The sequence below is a fragment of the Solanum verrucosum genome, unplaced genomic scaffold (genome assembly GCF_900185275.1).
Source record: "Solanum verrucosum unplaced genomic scaffold, falcon-dt-bn FXZP01000170.1, whole genome shotgun sequence".
Taxonomy (NCBI): domain Eukaryota; kingdom Viridiplantae; phylum Streptophyta; class Magnoliopsida; order Solanales; family Solanaceae; genus Solanum; species Solanum verrucosum.
Genome location: NW_026020395.1, coordinates 1,221,488 through 1,237,564, shown reverse-complemented (window position 1 = coordinate 1,237,564; position 16,077 = coordinate 1,221,488). Strand labels below are relative to the sequence as shown.

Here is a 16,077-nt window from a genome sequence, read left to right as displayed (position 1 = left end):
AATATTTATTTAAAATGTCAGAATGACAATATTTTTAGAAAATAATATGTATTCAGATTTTATTATTTAAAATTAATTTTATTATGAAAACAGTCCTATATTGGACCAAATTCTAAATCAATAACTGTTTTAAATGGAAAAAAAATTAAACCAATACCCATTAACCTTCCTTCTTCACCTTTTACGTTTCCAGATTCTCTTTCTTCAAGATGCTCACAAATTGTTCATCAAAATATATTTTTTAATTCAAGAAATTTTCTCGATTATTAAACGAAATCTCTTTATTAATTCAAGAGATTTCTCGATTGGCAAGGTAATTTCCATTATTTAGTTAGATTTATTTTGATTTGTTGTTTAAAATCACCGATTATGATGTATATTCCGGATTCTATATATTACGGATTTCCAGTCAATTTTTTTTATTTTTATGTGATTTTGTTTAGATATTCATCAAATATTTATGTATTTCAGATTTTTATTCTTTTAAACAATTTTTTCAATATTTTTTGTGATTTTCTTTTAATTTCTCAGATTTTATAGAATCTAGAAATTCATTTATATGTTTATTTTGTTTGATATTTAATACATATATTTTGATAATATCGAAATTTTCTTTTAGGGTTTTAGATTTTGGGGAAAGCATCTGACTGTCTACAATGACGGAATCAATCAGAAATTTATTGGTATTCATTTTTTCATTTGAAATACAAATCATACTGAAATACAACTTGATATTTGAAATACAAACTTAGTAAGACATATTTTGTATTTTATTTGGCTAAAGCAATATGATTTTGATGAATACATAATATATAAAATTGCGACGAATACATCACAAGAAGGGGAATACAAAATTATTGGTATTCATTCTGCGTTTGATATACAAAATGATATTGAAATACAACTTCATATTTGAAATAAAAACTGAGCTAGAAAATACTTTCTGCAAATTTAAAGTGAAATAATAATATAACAAAACTGGATATTGAAATATAAATACAATTTTTTTGAATACAACTTATTCTATGTATTATGTATTCATCGCAACTGTATTTTTCATTATCATTTCGATTTACAACTAATTTGTATTTATATTTTGGTATATACTTCACAACTCCCTTTATTTTTGTACTTGAACTAGTATGCAAAAGAGTTGTATTCATCATAAATCAATACCAATAATTTTTGTATTTTAAGTTTGTTATACATATCATTAGGTATTCGAATACATTTCGGATGAACACATATTCAAAGAAGTTCAAACATTTAAATATCCAAAACAGAGGGCATTAGAATTTTTCCCAACACTTCCATATCCTCATATGAGATATAAAATACGAACTACTGTTTTCAAAATAAAAAAATTGAAATTCTTAAGAACAAAGGAAAAAAATGCTAGAAGGAAAAATGACAACATATGCTCTTTCAAAAACATAATTGATGTTAAATTTTAATTTTTTTTTACCTTTTTTGAAATTTTCTGTTCCATGATTTTCTCTATTATGTTATTAATTATTTGTATTCTCTCAAATTAATCAAAATAAAACAAATACATAACTCAGCCCTTAACAAACTACAATATTGACATTTTAAATAAATAGTGAAACTATTGCTAAGGAGTCCCATTAAAAGCTAAAATATTGTTGTTTTGAAAATTTTCCCTTATTTTTAATGGTCTAAATAAATAATAGTATACTCTAGAAGATATTGTTGCTTAGGACGTGGGCACGTGGCATAACCAAGGCCTCTAGCATCATAACTTTGGATTGACTTATAACTTTACTACTCCCAAATTTTTCCAATAAATTCACGTGTTTCATTCTCTATATTTTGTAGCACACCAAAAAGAAAGAAATACTCACTAGTAAAGATGAATTCTTTGATGATCAAAGTGTGTTTTTTTCTGGTCCTTATTTCCAATGGTTATTCAACAAAATTGGATTCTTATCCTCCAACTTGTCAAAGAATTGAGTGCCCAAATTATGATGTGATTGAATCTGGAAAAGACTATGAAATTCGTCGTTACAATTCCCCTATGTGGATGTCTACTGAACCAATCGATGATATATCATTTGTTTCCGCCACCAGAACTGGTTTCCTCAGGTATTTTTTTTTTTTGACCTTAGGTCATTAGGCTACACTCTACTAGGTGCTCTTTGTCTTATAAAAAAAAGTCATAGTCAATTTAATGTGAAAAAGTGTTATTCATATTATATACTTTTTTTCGTGTGTCTTGTCGATTCATTTTTCATTTACACCTCTTAAAAACCCAACATTTGTTTGTCTAGGCAAAACACTTCATTTCCAATGTCTTGAGATTCATATGTCAGTAGACTTGTTTGGAATTGAAGCGTAGTTATCTTTTTATGTAAATGTTAAGTGTATCGATTTGGCATTGGCAGGTTATTTATGTATATTCAAGGAAAGAATGATAAGTATGAGAAAATAGAGATGACAGCACCAGTTATGACTCAAGTGAAGCCAAGTGATGGACCATTATGTTCTACTTCATTTGTTGTGAGCTTTAATGTACCAAAGAAGAATCAGCCAAATCCTCCTTCAGCTGAAGGCCTACACCCCCAAAAATGGAACGAAAGTAGTTATGCCGCGGTCAGGCAATTCAGTGGATTTGTAGTTGATGCTGATATTCCGAAAGAAGCTGCTGCCCTGAGTGCCAGCATTGCTGGCACTAAATGGGCAGCAGCCATCGAAAAAAGCCGGAGTAAAGATAATAGTACGCTTTATACAGTTGCACAATACAACTCCCCGTTTGAGTTCAGGGGCAGAGTTAATGAGATGTGGTTTACTTTTGTTATGGACAGTGCAATTGCCATTTGAGAGGCTATTGTTCAAGAATAAAGTTAATTACTATCTCATTTTCTTGTTTTGTATTATCAAAAGTATAGTTGAGAAGTCCTAGTTATTATGTATGACCAGAATGTTACATTATATATTGCAAATAAGATAGGTTGTATAATACAATCTGATTCTGAAAATTTGATGTTTATGATACCTCTGTGTGTTGTCAAGATCTTTAACCATAATTCAATTTAGCAATAGTTGAAGAGGGGTCTAACAATAAAATTGTCTCGGTATGACATAATCGGTCAAAGTTCAAGTCATGAAATGAGTCACTGATGCTTGTGTTAAGATAGACTGCTTACATTACAATTCCTCGAGATATGATCCATTTTAAGATCTTGTGTGAATGTGAGATGCTTTGTACACTAAATTGTGTTACGTGAACATGAGATGCTTCGTGCATTGGATTGCTCCTTTGCAACAATTTAGCAAGTTAAATGATATTTCATGTGAAAATATAAAAAAGGATGATTTAATTTACTACCTTAGTGAGTACTCCCTCCGTTTAAAAAAAAAATGACCTCCTTTCATTTTTAGTCTGTTTAAAAAAGAATGACCTCTTTCTTTTTCTTGGTAACATTTTAATTTCAGCTTTTCACGTGGCATGTTTAAGGCCACAAGATTAAAGGGCAATTTTGTACATTTGACATAACTTTAATTTAGGACCACAAGATTCAAAAGTCTTCTTTATTTTCTTAAATTTCGTACCAAGTCAAACTATGTCATTCTTTATGAAACGGACGGAGTATAATTTAGGAAAATTAATCAAGATGCTGAAATACAATGGACTTTTTCCTATATCTTTTTATTCTTTTTTGGTTTTGGGGAATAGGGAGGGTGGCAACTATGCACTATGCAGAGTATATTACAACTTTTTTTTTTCCACCGTGCATCGGAAACCTAACTAAATCCGAATCGCGTAAGCAAGGCCTATTTGAGGTGACGCTATCCTAAAAAACTAGCAACTACCCTTTTAAACAAATTTTTTCCTTAAGAGTCTTTAGCATTAAAATTTTATTAAACACTTATATTTTTTTAATTAAACACTTACCTCACTTATTTTATACTCTATTTATTTCAATTTGTCTGTCTTAGTTTTACTCGGCATGAATTTTAATTTTTTAAGAAAATGATTTTTGAACTGAAGTTGCAGTAATGTATCAAAATACTCTTTAAATTTTGTGATCTTAAATATCAGGCGTAAAAAGTTAGTAAGGCTGAATATAGAAAATGACATATTTTTTCAGGTAAGACAAACAAATTGAAATAGAGTCGGTAAATGGGGTGAACTAATAGCCGTTTATCCTTGATGCTTTGTCTGGACTCTGGATTTTTGAGATAATGTTTGCCTAGGACGTGGCATAACCAAGACCTGTAACAACCTTTAACGTTTGTATTCATTTTGATATTTTACTCCCAAAATTCATTGCGACAAATTAAAACAGCAAAAAGAAATAAAGATGCTTAGTGTTGGTATGAATTTGTTGATGATGAGGCTGTGTTTGTTTCTGTTCCTTGTTTCCAAATTATGCAATGGTTATTCAACAAAGTTGAATTTCTATCCTCCAACTTGTCAAAGAATTGAATGCCCAAATTATGATTTGATTGAATCTGGAAAAGACTATGAAATTCGCCGTTATAGTTCTCCCATGTGGATGTCTACTGCTCCCATTGATGATATTTCATATGTTTCCGCCACCAGAACTGGTTTCCTCAGGTATTCTCCCACTCATACTTGCTTGGATTGAAGCGTAGTTGTTGTTGTTAAATCTTTCTACTTATAAAATGTGGTTTGGCAGGTTATTTGATTACATTCAAGGGAAGAACAATTACCATGAGACAGTAAAGATGACAGCTCCAGTTATCATTCAAGTGAAGCCAAGTGATGGACCTTTTTGTGCTTCTTCATTTGTTGTGAGTTTTTATGTACCTAAGAAGAACCAGCCAAATCCTCCTCCAGCTGAAGGCCTTCATCTCCAAAAATGGGGCAAAACTTATGTCGCGGTCAGGCAATTCAGTGGATTTATAGCTGATGATGACCTTCCTAGAGAAGCCGCTGCGCTGAGTGCCAGTATTGCTGGCACTAAATGGGCAGCAGCCGTCGACAAAAGCCATGCTGCAGACAATACTACGTTGTATACAGTGGCGGGATACAACTCCCCATTTGAGTTCAAGAACAGAGTTAATGAGATATGGTTTACTTTTGATTTGGACAAAGCACTTGCCATTTGAGAGGCTCTTGGTTACTACTTATCAAAGGATAGTTGATAAGTCCCTAGTAATTTTGTATGACCAGAATGCTACATTATATATATTGCAAATAAGATAGATTGTATAATACAATCTGATTCTGAGATTTTGGTGGTTGAAACACCTCTGTGTTGTCAATATCTTTCAACATAATTCAATTTAGCAAGTTATAAAGGGGAGCCTTTGAGCAGCGGTAAATTTGTTCCTGTGACTTTACATTCCCTTAGGATGCAACCCTTAATCTTGCATGAACACGAGATACTTCATGAAAGGGGCAACTATGCAGATTATTTAACATACAGATTGTCAAGATATTTAGCCACAGTAAGCATATTTACAACTGCAAATTAACAAAAAGGACCACTTGTTCCATTGAACTAGCAAATGATTGATGTGCTTCCATTCAATAAAATATTGATTAGCAAAACAGAAGCACAGCTTGTACCTAGCTAATTCGACATATAATGATTTGGAATTTCAAGAAACTAGACATTATATGGATAGTAAGTTTGTTCATATCTAGGCTCACTACCATATTCTACATGTACATGGGTACTACTATCACTATGAAAACCTTCAGAATAAGGAACAGTAACCTGTCTCGGTATGCTTGCCCCAGCAGTTGAATCCAAAACAGAACCCTTACTTTCTGAAAAGAATCTTGTATGTGGTTTACTACTTGAAAACATACTACACGCGACTGTTCTGTTAGATGAATGATCTGATGCACATAAGCTGTTGATGATGGAAGAGAATGGATCAGCAGCGCTTGCATCCCCATAGTCAACAGTACTAAAAGAGTCTCTGGTACTCTCAGTAGTAAATGATGCTTCATCTGAGCTTGTAAAGAGGGACCAATCACTTGATGTAGCATCAGAAAACTCTGCAGTCATTGACTCAGTATAGGTTCCCACAACCGGCGGTCTATTTCTATTAGCGTTCTTGACGAGTCCACCAGAGGTGCAATCAATTATGTCACTGTTCATTTCCGGCCTATGATTCGTATAAGGATCCACACCAACATAAAGATGCTCCGCTTTTGTCTGCTCTGGCCTAGAAGTCTTTGTTGATTTTGGTGGGCAGTGCTTGACAATTCCAGGAACTTGTCTTCGGCTAATCTTTCTTGCTGGTCGTGGAGATGATCTACAAAATTTCATACGAATTCAATATTGAGATCTTATAAAATTTCTAACAAGTCATGAAACAAGCTTCTGAAGGGATGACAAATATGAATTGGCCAAATTGATATCTAGATTATAATTTCTAACATGCCTTTGGTAAAGGTCAAAGCTCTCTAGTGCTTTACCTCTTATAAAATAAGATATATGCTCCTTCCGACATCACCTGGCTCATGGATACAGGGTGTACCTAGTATCAGAACATGCAACTTATGAGAACAGTATGACGAGATACGAAAGCAAAAACAAGTAGAAGCACAATAAGTCATAGAATTCACCTTTGACGGTTGCCTACTAGCATTGTCGCCAAAGGTGTGAAATTCCTCAACAAGAAAGTGACTCAAAAGAAATTAGCAAGCAAAGTGAATCTTACCTTTGATCCTTACAAGCATGGTTCCCAAAAGTGCAGTCAAGGACCAAACTGCTGTATATGTACTAATTCACTTTTCCTTTTCTTTTTATGGCATAGGTGTACCAGAGCAGCTTGTGCATCTAAGACTATTTCACTCGATACCTGCTATCTCCCACCAGCACAGGTATCGGGTAACTCTGTCCACAAGACTTAGGCAGATGGGAACCCAAAATCGAACTTGAGACCTCATGGTTCTCCTCCCACTTTATTGACCATTAGGTCATACCAGCTTTACCATTATTGTATGGCTTACTTCAATAAACATTTAAATATGCACGGGAGGTTAAGCTGAGAGTCCAGAAACCATGTTTTGTAGCAAGGCAACTAAAATACATAATAAATGGATATCATGGGTTTCCTCATTACAATACAAGTGATTCAAGAATAAACAAAACAGACATTTACTATTGCTCAATCAGCATGTATACATTGTCCCTTGCTCTACTACCTTTATTATCAGTAAAAATAATTGATCAGATACATCTGAAAGTAGCACGTCTCTTGCTATCTTAGCTATATTTCTCATGGGGGAACTGGTCAAGAAACATGCAACTAACTCTTAGGATTTCTATTTTCCTAGCACAAGTTAGCATATCGTAACCATTAGGTCTTAAGGACATGACTCATATGAAGGAAAAAGAAACACTTCCAAGTAAAGAAAGTCATTAACCACATCCTGTTTCTAACTAATGTGAAGCATACAAGACATTCAGATATTTATTCCTGATGTATTCCACGGCTAGCAACCTCCTACTAGCTTTGGAACCACAACACTCCAACTTCATATCTTTCCCATATCCTTCTTTCTGGGCATAAGCATAATAAAAACAAACATTTAAGAAGCTCCATGCATCAAATTACCTCAGTATCATCAATCCTGAACCAATTGCCTCGTAGGTGTAGATCCTTCACGTAGGATATGTAATGCCCAGAAAATGATGCATTTAAGGTATCCAAGTGCACAACAACAGCATAAAGCATGTAAAGTGGAGGAATGTCATCTGTCCCGGTCATAAATGGGATCATATCCAACATATCCGGAAATGTGATGCACTTATTTATCTTCCCATAACTTCCTTCCTGATAATTATAGAAGTGAGGTTTAAACAACAGCAATGAATAGAAAATAATATTGAAGTCAGCAAAATATAGAATTTAAGGCCCTTAAGTGCCTAGAACTTAAAAAAGGGTAAATTATTTTCATGAGTGATTTTCAATAGCATGTCTTTCAGAATGAGACATGAAAAGTAGATTCAATACTGTGACTTTCGGGAATAAGATATAAATGGAATTTCCAATATAACCAGAAATCAGGTTTGTTAGAATTAGAGGTATATTAGTTAGAGATTTGATTTGACATTTAAGACAGCTTCGGCAGTGTCTTTTAATCTAGTCAGAGAAGCAGCAAAAATCATTGAGCAAGTAACTAGTGACCTCTATAAAAAGCAGTACCTGAAATCTCTTCAAGACAATCGTTAAGATATTTGGAGCCTCCTGTATGCTCAACTGTTTTTGTGCACGGACATAACAAGCGCACCTTTTAAGGAAATATAAGCAGAAACATAAGTCTTTTCAGTATCAATAAACAATATGGATGTTCAGTTGGGATGAAATCTACATGTGGGATTCAAAACCAAGCTCACATACCTTCCGCATCTATACATATTTTCCCCATCAAGATCTTCCGGGCTTGTAAACTGTGTCAATGCATCTTCAAGTGACTCAACCCAACCGAAGATCTCCAATGAGAGATCCATGATATTTTCATAGCACGCCGACTCATGGTGGCATCTCAGACACTTGACCTGGTCATATTAAGACATAAAGTTACTAGGTAAAATTACAAAGAAAGCATAAAGTTCATTCAAATTTTCAATTCAAAATAAGCCGGAAATAAACTAGAAATCTTAGACCTTAGATCTAAGTCTTCCTCCGAAAGTGTGTTGTATAAAGGTTGTTTGCTGCAATCTTGGATCAACAGCATTTTCTCCACCTAATGCCTCCAAACATATAGATTGCATAGAAGCAACAATAAACCTGCACACATACAGAACAACCATTGAGAAACAAATAGTTAAAAAAAAAGAAATTCAAACTTTCCGCTGAAGTCGTAAAAGAAAACACACTGTTCCTATGTGTGCATTTTTTTTCTTCATTAAGATTAGCAAAATGTTATTTACTGCAGACCTTAAAAACTCATGAGCATCTTCCTGACTGCCATTTCCAATCTGGCCATTAATGCTCCGCATATGCAAAAGAATCCTGTTTGGTGACAGAGGACCTCCACATTCTCTTAACATCATCGCATGTTGCTCAAGTTCACACACAAGGCACCAATCTTTCCTGCAGTCTGATGTCCATGTAATAGGTGAATTTTGCAATTCGTTTTAAAATGAAACAGAATGGAAGTAATTAAAGGGGTTAAATCAGGTGAAATTACAAGTTCTAGAATGTGATCTGTGAAGTAGGTAGATTGTTAAAGGCTTTGTGTACATCAGACACTGCAAGACAGCATTGGCATAACAACTGCAAAATGAACGAACAACCGCTGTAACTAACTTGCTAATATATTCAGGCAAAATTACCTATAAGGCTAACTTCTGTTTAGGATGTTTTCAATTATTTTTAATAAACAAATATATCTCGATAGCAAAAGTAAATGAGATAAGAGTAAAGACATCTGCAATATTACCTATTCCCGCAATTTATGAGACCTCTAGGCAACAAAGTGAAGTCTTCATATTCAAATAACTTCACAAACTCTTCATAAGGAAACAGCATCTGTTCATTGGACGATTATTAATGACTCATGCCAAAGCCAAACAAGCCAATGACATCATGTTATTGTTTAATTTACGTTAAAAGATTCTCCAAACCTAAGTGATTCTTCATAAATACTGACCTTTAGTTTCTTTTGTTTGTCAGCCCTGGATTCTAAAGATTGATGTCCGATAACTTTTGATGATTTAGCCAGACCAAACATTCTCATAATTCCCAAGTTTGCAACCCCACTGCCTGCTTGTGGAGGGACTGCATCCTTTCTTCTAGCATTTTCTGCATTGTGAGGACTCAGTAAAATGAAAGCGCAACATGCAGATATTAGCATATCACAATCAACAAAGAAACATACTTGACTCATCAATATTCGGTCCCTTCCCTTCCAAACCTGAACACATTTCTTCTCTTGATGTTTTTGGCGTCCTATGGGACTTTGTTCCTGGAGAAGGTGATGCACTTTTAGCCCTACTGCTTCTCCTTGTTGAAGTCTTTCCAGAAGAACAGTTCAATGGAATTGCCGGAGTGCCGGTAACGACGCCTTCTCGTGTAAGGCTTTTTTCATCAATCAGCTCCTTCTGATTCTTGCATGCACTTGTTTCATGGCCTTCTAGATTCAATGAACTTGAAACATGACGATGATTTCTTGAGATGTGTTCTTTTTGCTTTTGTAACATATGGCATTCTCCCATTGTATTCATCACATCAGTATGTTCACTATTGAACCCATCCGCGATGCTATCATGTTCCGAAAGAATGGCATCACCATCTCTTGACTGTAAAAGAAGGCTAAGCTTAGGCAAATTAAGAAACAAACAAAACTTTCACACTTTCGATTGGAAAAGAAATAACCATCTGGTTCATAAAAAGTTCTTTTGAAGAGATAGTACAACATGAGGCAGAAGCACTAACCCTAGATTGAGAGGCTCGTTCAGAACTCTCAGACATGGTTCCGTCCCCTCTTCTTAATATGTCTCTGTTGCCTTTATGTACTCTCTTGTCTACAGATCGTCTCCCAACTTTTGGAGATCCGGATGTATCCGTTGCCACACTAACAGTAATAGGGGCAACTGGTGTGACAATGGGTGTTTCAGTGACACCATCTGGAGAAGTTTTGCCAAGCCACGACTGATTTAGGTTGTTGTCGTTGTACTGCGCTTCAACATAGCTATCAAATGACATTCGTCCCGGGAGTTCATCAGTCAACATAGGCTTAGAGAATGAGCTGTTGCAGTTATTACCCAATTGAAGACACTCTAGCTTGTGAACCTGTCTCCAATGGAGAATCTGACACTTCCCTGAGCTGCACAATCTTCATCATTAGATAAGAATAACAATTGGCTCACAAGTCTGATGAACAATAAAGAAAAAGCAGAAGTGTTGGAGACATTTTACTGTCCCAATCTTTCTTTCTTTTTTTGAGAAGGGAAAAGAAATAGGCTTTTACCTATAATTATGTAAAGAAAAAAATGTAGCAGGTTTATGCATGTCTAATTCATTTTTCTTCACACCCAAAAATTAACCAAATGCCCATTTCCCCCTTTTACCTATTTGTTTCTCACTATTTCTTTCATTTTTGCAGAATTTGTCTTTAAGGAGGGAAGAGGCTTGTGCTAATAATTAATCCGCTGACTGCTCCTAACAAGGAAAATTTAGAAACAAGATTATTGTGTTCCTATTATAGGCTTCTTACACTCACTAGTTTAGTTTCAATTCAAGGAGATGACGTGTCTCAAAAACCTATCCTCGTAACCTACGAAAGATCAGATATACCTGAAGTGAAGAGAGATAGATTACACACAGAGAGGTACATTCTTGCAACTCAGAATCTTCAGAGTGTGAAATAATTGTAGCATGGGCTTTTAAGTAGAGGGGTAAGACTGCAGTCCTCCCCCTTGAACGTTTGGAACCAAAAGTAAAAAGACCGAGGAAGTGGACAGTGGAATAATTTTATGAAGTAATTGTGAAGAAGATGGATGTTAAAAAAAAAAAAAAAACACTTTTCAAAGTTGATAACCTGACACTCGTTAAACATGCTACATCTATGTTTTAAATTTGTTACATCTCAATAGTGCAAAGGTCCATCTCTTCGTATGGTTGAAAAATGAATCATTATGAAAATTCTTAAATTACCATTTTGGATATGTGAAGAATGGCCGGATGGGTATATAGTTGTCACCTACGTTTCTAGAGAGAGTTTAGTCATCCTGTAGTGATTTAACATTGTACTGTTTTCACCTTGGGTAACACCTCAGAGTGCCTTTCGCACCATAAAAGGGGATGAGACAAAATATAACTATAAATTTACAACACAAGCCACCTTACCTTTCCAAGATGGAAAAAGAGAAAATTAAAAATGAAGGGAGAAGAGAATGAGATAGAGAAGACAGGCCATTTCACACTCTTAGACAATAAAACGTTCCTATTTTTGGTCCATTCCCCCGTCCTCTATTTACTATTTTTGTACACAACTAACTACATATAATTTAGTAGGTGTTTGGCCATAGATTCCAATTATTGTCACTTTACTTGGAGCTTATGGAGTTGAAATTGAAGATAGAGTTGCGATCAGTTATATCTTTTGCAAAAAACAAGTGGATGAATGTATTTAAATACAACTTCAAAAGGGAAAAGTGAGTCGTAAAATGGATTATAAGCTGTTCTTCAAATTTGAAATGAAACTTCTGAACTTCAAGTTGGATGTGGAATTTTCATGGCCAAACACTGATATAGTGATATTCAAATAAAGTGAAAAACTATTCCAGAAAAAGGTAAATAGTTTTTATGGCCAGAATGGGTCCTTAGAATCAAGTACACTAAAAGAACTTTTAACATACCAATATCGAACAGATTTGCATTGAGAGCAGCGAGTTGTGGCTGGACTGTGGCATCTTGCACACTGATGAGTTGCACTGCTTGGCAAAGGCACAAGAGGGATAGGGGTAATACTTACTGCAGACATAGTTCGTGTCTTATTTGCTTCTTCAGCAGCCCGTTGAGCCAGCAAACCAACTCTTTCTTTCTTTTTGGCTGCCTCATTCCATTTGCCTAGAAGAATATAAGAAACCAGGGGAAGCACAACCAAGACCAAAAATAAAGTCGGAATGTCGGTTTCCCTTGGCTCGAGCATGTTCTCACCAGCAAATTCATGTCCAACTATCTAACTAAACTTCAAGTTGCAGCCTGATCTACCAAGCTACAAAAGCTGAAGTAAACCAGCAGCACAATTTTGTAATGTTCTTGTTAGGTGATTCCAGCACCAGCACCACATTATCTGTAATATCAAGCAGGCGGTTATCATTGTAACCCAAATTGACAGAGAAAACAATTTATTAACAATTCAAATGTATAGCACCGGAAACTATTATAACCTATTAGCCCCGTTTCTCTTACATGAAGAAGTGTCTAATGTTGAATATTCTAGAAGCAGCAACCTTGTAAAATGATTTTATCTAATAAACCTTGGAGAATAAACAACCCCCCAAACATGTTTTCTACTGTTTAGAACTTCTAGGACATTTCCAAAAATCTGTTTAAACGCAACCTTCCGATTTTGCTTTTCTTTAAAGCATTCTTTGTGTGGACCAGTTCAGTAGAAGTTACTACAAAGGTCATGCTAGAGCATGGTCTCAGGCAGCTATGAAATAATCACAATCACAGGCTATTCAAATGCATTTAGTTGTAGATAGCTTTACACATATCCATATCACAATCACAGGCTATTCAAATGCATTTAGTTGTAGGCGGCTTTACACATATCCATATCAGCTATAATTTTGAACAAAGAAACACTCAGAAGTGCTTGGTGAATACAGATTAATATAACCCAAAACCCTTGCCCTATTATTTTCTTCCACGGCTTGAAATTATATCGCATAAAATCCATGGTGTTTCTTTGTCCTGATTGGGTATTTAGCATCAAAAGATTTAAGTTTTTTTTGTTTTCTCTCCTTCGCCCAATTTACATCAACTTCAAAATGCATTTGTATTTTCGCATTTGAAAGTTCTATTTACTAAAAGATTTTTAGCCAACATCAAGAAATCTGGTAGCAACTTTTTGGAGTAATGGTGTAATTAGCTCAACAGACTGAATATATACATCACAACAGTTTCCTAACTGCTTCCATGTGTCTTATGTTCAGAGTGCATTTACCCCAGTTTTAACAATTCAAGGACATCAATCATGCACAACTTCTTAGGGGCAAATATGTAGTGTTTTCCATAACGCTACATTTCATTGTTGTTATTGCTTTCATTTCCATGTTCTCTTTTTCAAACTTCTTTGAGATGCTTTACTTGAGGCGAAGGTCTATCGGAAACATCTTCTCCATCTTTATGATGTAGGGGTAAGGTTTGCATATAACCATACAAACATGTCATTCACTCAGAGAACAAATGATTTTAGAGAAGTTTCTTGCTCAGTCACTCGGAGAACAAACTACTAAATCACTATTATTACAATCTTTACGACGATATACTATAGGTGATAAATTTGAGTTGCTTCCAATATACGTCTACCCAAAATAGAGACAAATTAGACACGCAGAAACCAATTAAACAACTTCCTAGCAGCTTAATTTGCTATTTTGTACATAACAGGAAGAAATAAGAGCAACAATCTGAATCAAGAAAGAGAACTGCAAAAGTTGATTCCAGATTTACCGACCAATAACCCAAAGAGGAAACAATCTCAGCTTTTTCGAGTTCATATCAGAACTTAAATAAATACTCAGATAAGTGAACCCCAAAGAATACTGTAAATAAAATGGCACTAGTACAACGCAAATAAATGTACTTCCCAAAATGAAAACCTTTATCAAAACAATGTACTCAAAATCGAACCTTTAGCCCATTTTCATTCACAAAAATTAAACCCCAGATGGTAAAAATGAGGATTTAGGTAAAAGCAAAACAAAGGAAAACTGTAAAACTAAAGAAAGATTTGATTGGGTAGCTCTTCAACATACCTTTTAAATTTGATGGATAAAATCCAAAAGACTAATTTGACCACGCCACTCCGTTGTTTGATCCTGGTAGGTCTTCTTTTTCTTCTTCTTTCTCTACAAGCCTAAAACCCAACAAAGATACTTTGATTCCTTAGTTGGTAAGACATAACATAACATAACACAGCAGCTCATGATCTACGTATGCCTCGCATCACACCTAAACCCCCATCCCTCCACCCCAAACCTAATTCTGGCATTCTCCCACTTTAAGACCAAGGGAAAGTTAATGTACATACACTCACATCTCATTCTTGGTAATGTCCACACACGTGCTACGCTATTACTGGTTTCTTACATGGATATAATTTCAAGTGCAGACGGTAAAGATGATGCATTCAAGTGCCTATTTAAGTCGATTAAGCTAGCACCGTAAACTCTAGTAAGACACATACTAAACACCAAGACAACAATGTACATAATGAGAGCCGAGTCAGAAAAGAGTATATATTAATCTGTGGATATATACAAACATGTCATTCACTCATAGAACAAATGATTTTAGAGAAGATTTCTTTGCTCAGTCACTCAGAGCACAAACACCTAAGAAATCACTATTTTTATAACAATCTTGAAGATGCTATTCTATAGGTCATTAAATTTCAGTTGCTTCCCATATACGTCTACTAATATTTGCACCCAAAATGGAGACAAATTAATCAAGCAGCACCCAACTAAACAACTCCCTAGCAGCTTAATTAGCTGTTTTGTACATAACATCCACAAATAACAGCAACAATCTAAATCAAGAAATGGGGATTACAAAAGTTAATTCCAGTATTTACAAACCAATAACAACACAAACTGAAAACTCAAAGAGAAAAAAAAAATCTCAGCTTTTTCAAGAACCCCAAAAGAGGGCATTCTGAAAATAAAATGGTACTAGTACAACAACACAAATAAATGTACATCCCAAAGCAAAAAAACACAATCTTTATCAACACCATGTACTAAAAATCCAATCTTTAACCCATTTTCATCACAAAAAGCAAACCCCAGATGGAAAAAATGAGGATTTAGGTAAAACCCAACATGGGAAAACAGTAAAACTAAAGAAAGAATTGATTAGGTAGCTCTTCAACATACCTTTTTTTTCCTTTGATTGATAAAATCTAAAAGACCAGTTTAACCCTTATAGGTGTTTTTTTCTTCTTCTTGTTTCTCTACAAGTCTAAAACCCAACAAAGATTCTTTGATTCCTTAGTTGGTAAGAACATAACATAAACTAAAACAGCAGCTCATGCTCTACATTTGCCTCACTTCACACCTCAAAACCCCCTATTCTGGCATTCTCACACTTTAAGACCAAGGGAAAATTCATTTATAATCACTCACATATCAATTCTATGTATCTTCTTACACGTGGCGTGTTATTATTGGTAGGAAGCTGAATTATGATGGACCCACTTCAGTCTTAAGATAATCTTGACCGCTGAATAATGATGAGAGAGAGATAGAAAGGATAGAGACTTAGTAGTAAAAACTTAGGGATTTCCGCACAAATAGCTCGACAGATTTATTATTTATTTTTTCTGGTCAATATATATAAATTAGGTTGATTTTTGACCAAATTATTCCTTTGGTTTTATTTTATTTG

General features: G+C 34.7%; 2 protein-coding genes across 4 annotated transcripts; one reads left to right on the top strand and one right to left on the bottom strand.

The window, feature by feature from the left end:
* The first annotated feature begins 1,848 nt into the window (after positions 1-1,848).
* LOC125839321 (uncharacterized) lies at positions 1,849-5,202 on the top strand. 3 transcript variants are annotated; one of them, XM_049518316.1, is made up of 3 exons: positions 1,849-2,051; positions 4,528-4,579; positions 4,662-5,202. In XM_049518316.1, exons 1-3 carry the CDS (start codon positions 1,871-1,873, stop codon positions 5,092-5,094), a joined length of 666 nt encoding a protein of 221 aa, XP_049374273.1. In that variant the 5' UTR covers positions 1,849-1,870; the 3' UTR covers positions 5,095-5,202. The 3 variants fall into 3 exon arrangements, with proteins under 3 accessions (XP_049374273.1, XP_049374272.1, XP_049374271.1); XM_049518315.1 differs by lacking the exons at positions 4,528-4,579; positions 4,662-5,202 and adding an exon at positions 2,403-2,996 and having other exon boundaries at positions 1,849-2,103; XM_049518314.1 differs by lacking the exon at positions 1,849-2,051 and having other exon boundaries at positions 4,280-4,579.
* Positions 5,203-5,484: 282 nt separating this feature from the next.
* On the bottom strand, positions 5,485-14,566 carry LOC125839301 (ubiquitin carboxyl-terminal hydrolase 15). The gene is made up of 14 exons (XM_049518290.1): positions 14,445-14,566; positions 12,315-12,751; positions 10,390-10,780; positions 9,833-10,253; positions 9,605-9,756; positions 9,395-9,483; positions 9,143-9,228; positions 8,890-9,052; positions 8,616-8,739; positions 8,350-8,507; positions 8,155-8,239; positions 7,564-7,782; positions 6,419-6,480; positions 5,485-6,255 (listed from the first exon to the last, which is right to left on the bottom strand). Exons 2-14 carry the CDS (start codon positions 12,605-12,607, stop codon positions 5,598-5,600), a joined length of 2,901 nt encoding a protein of 966 aa, XP_049374247.1. The 5' UTR covers positions 12,608-12,751; positions 14,445-14,566; the 3' UTR covers positions 5,485-5,597.
* Positions 14,567-16,077: the final 1,511 nt, after the last annotated feature.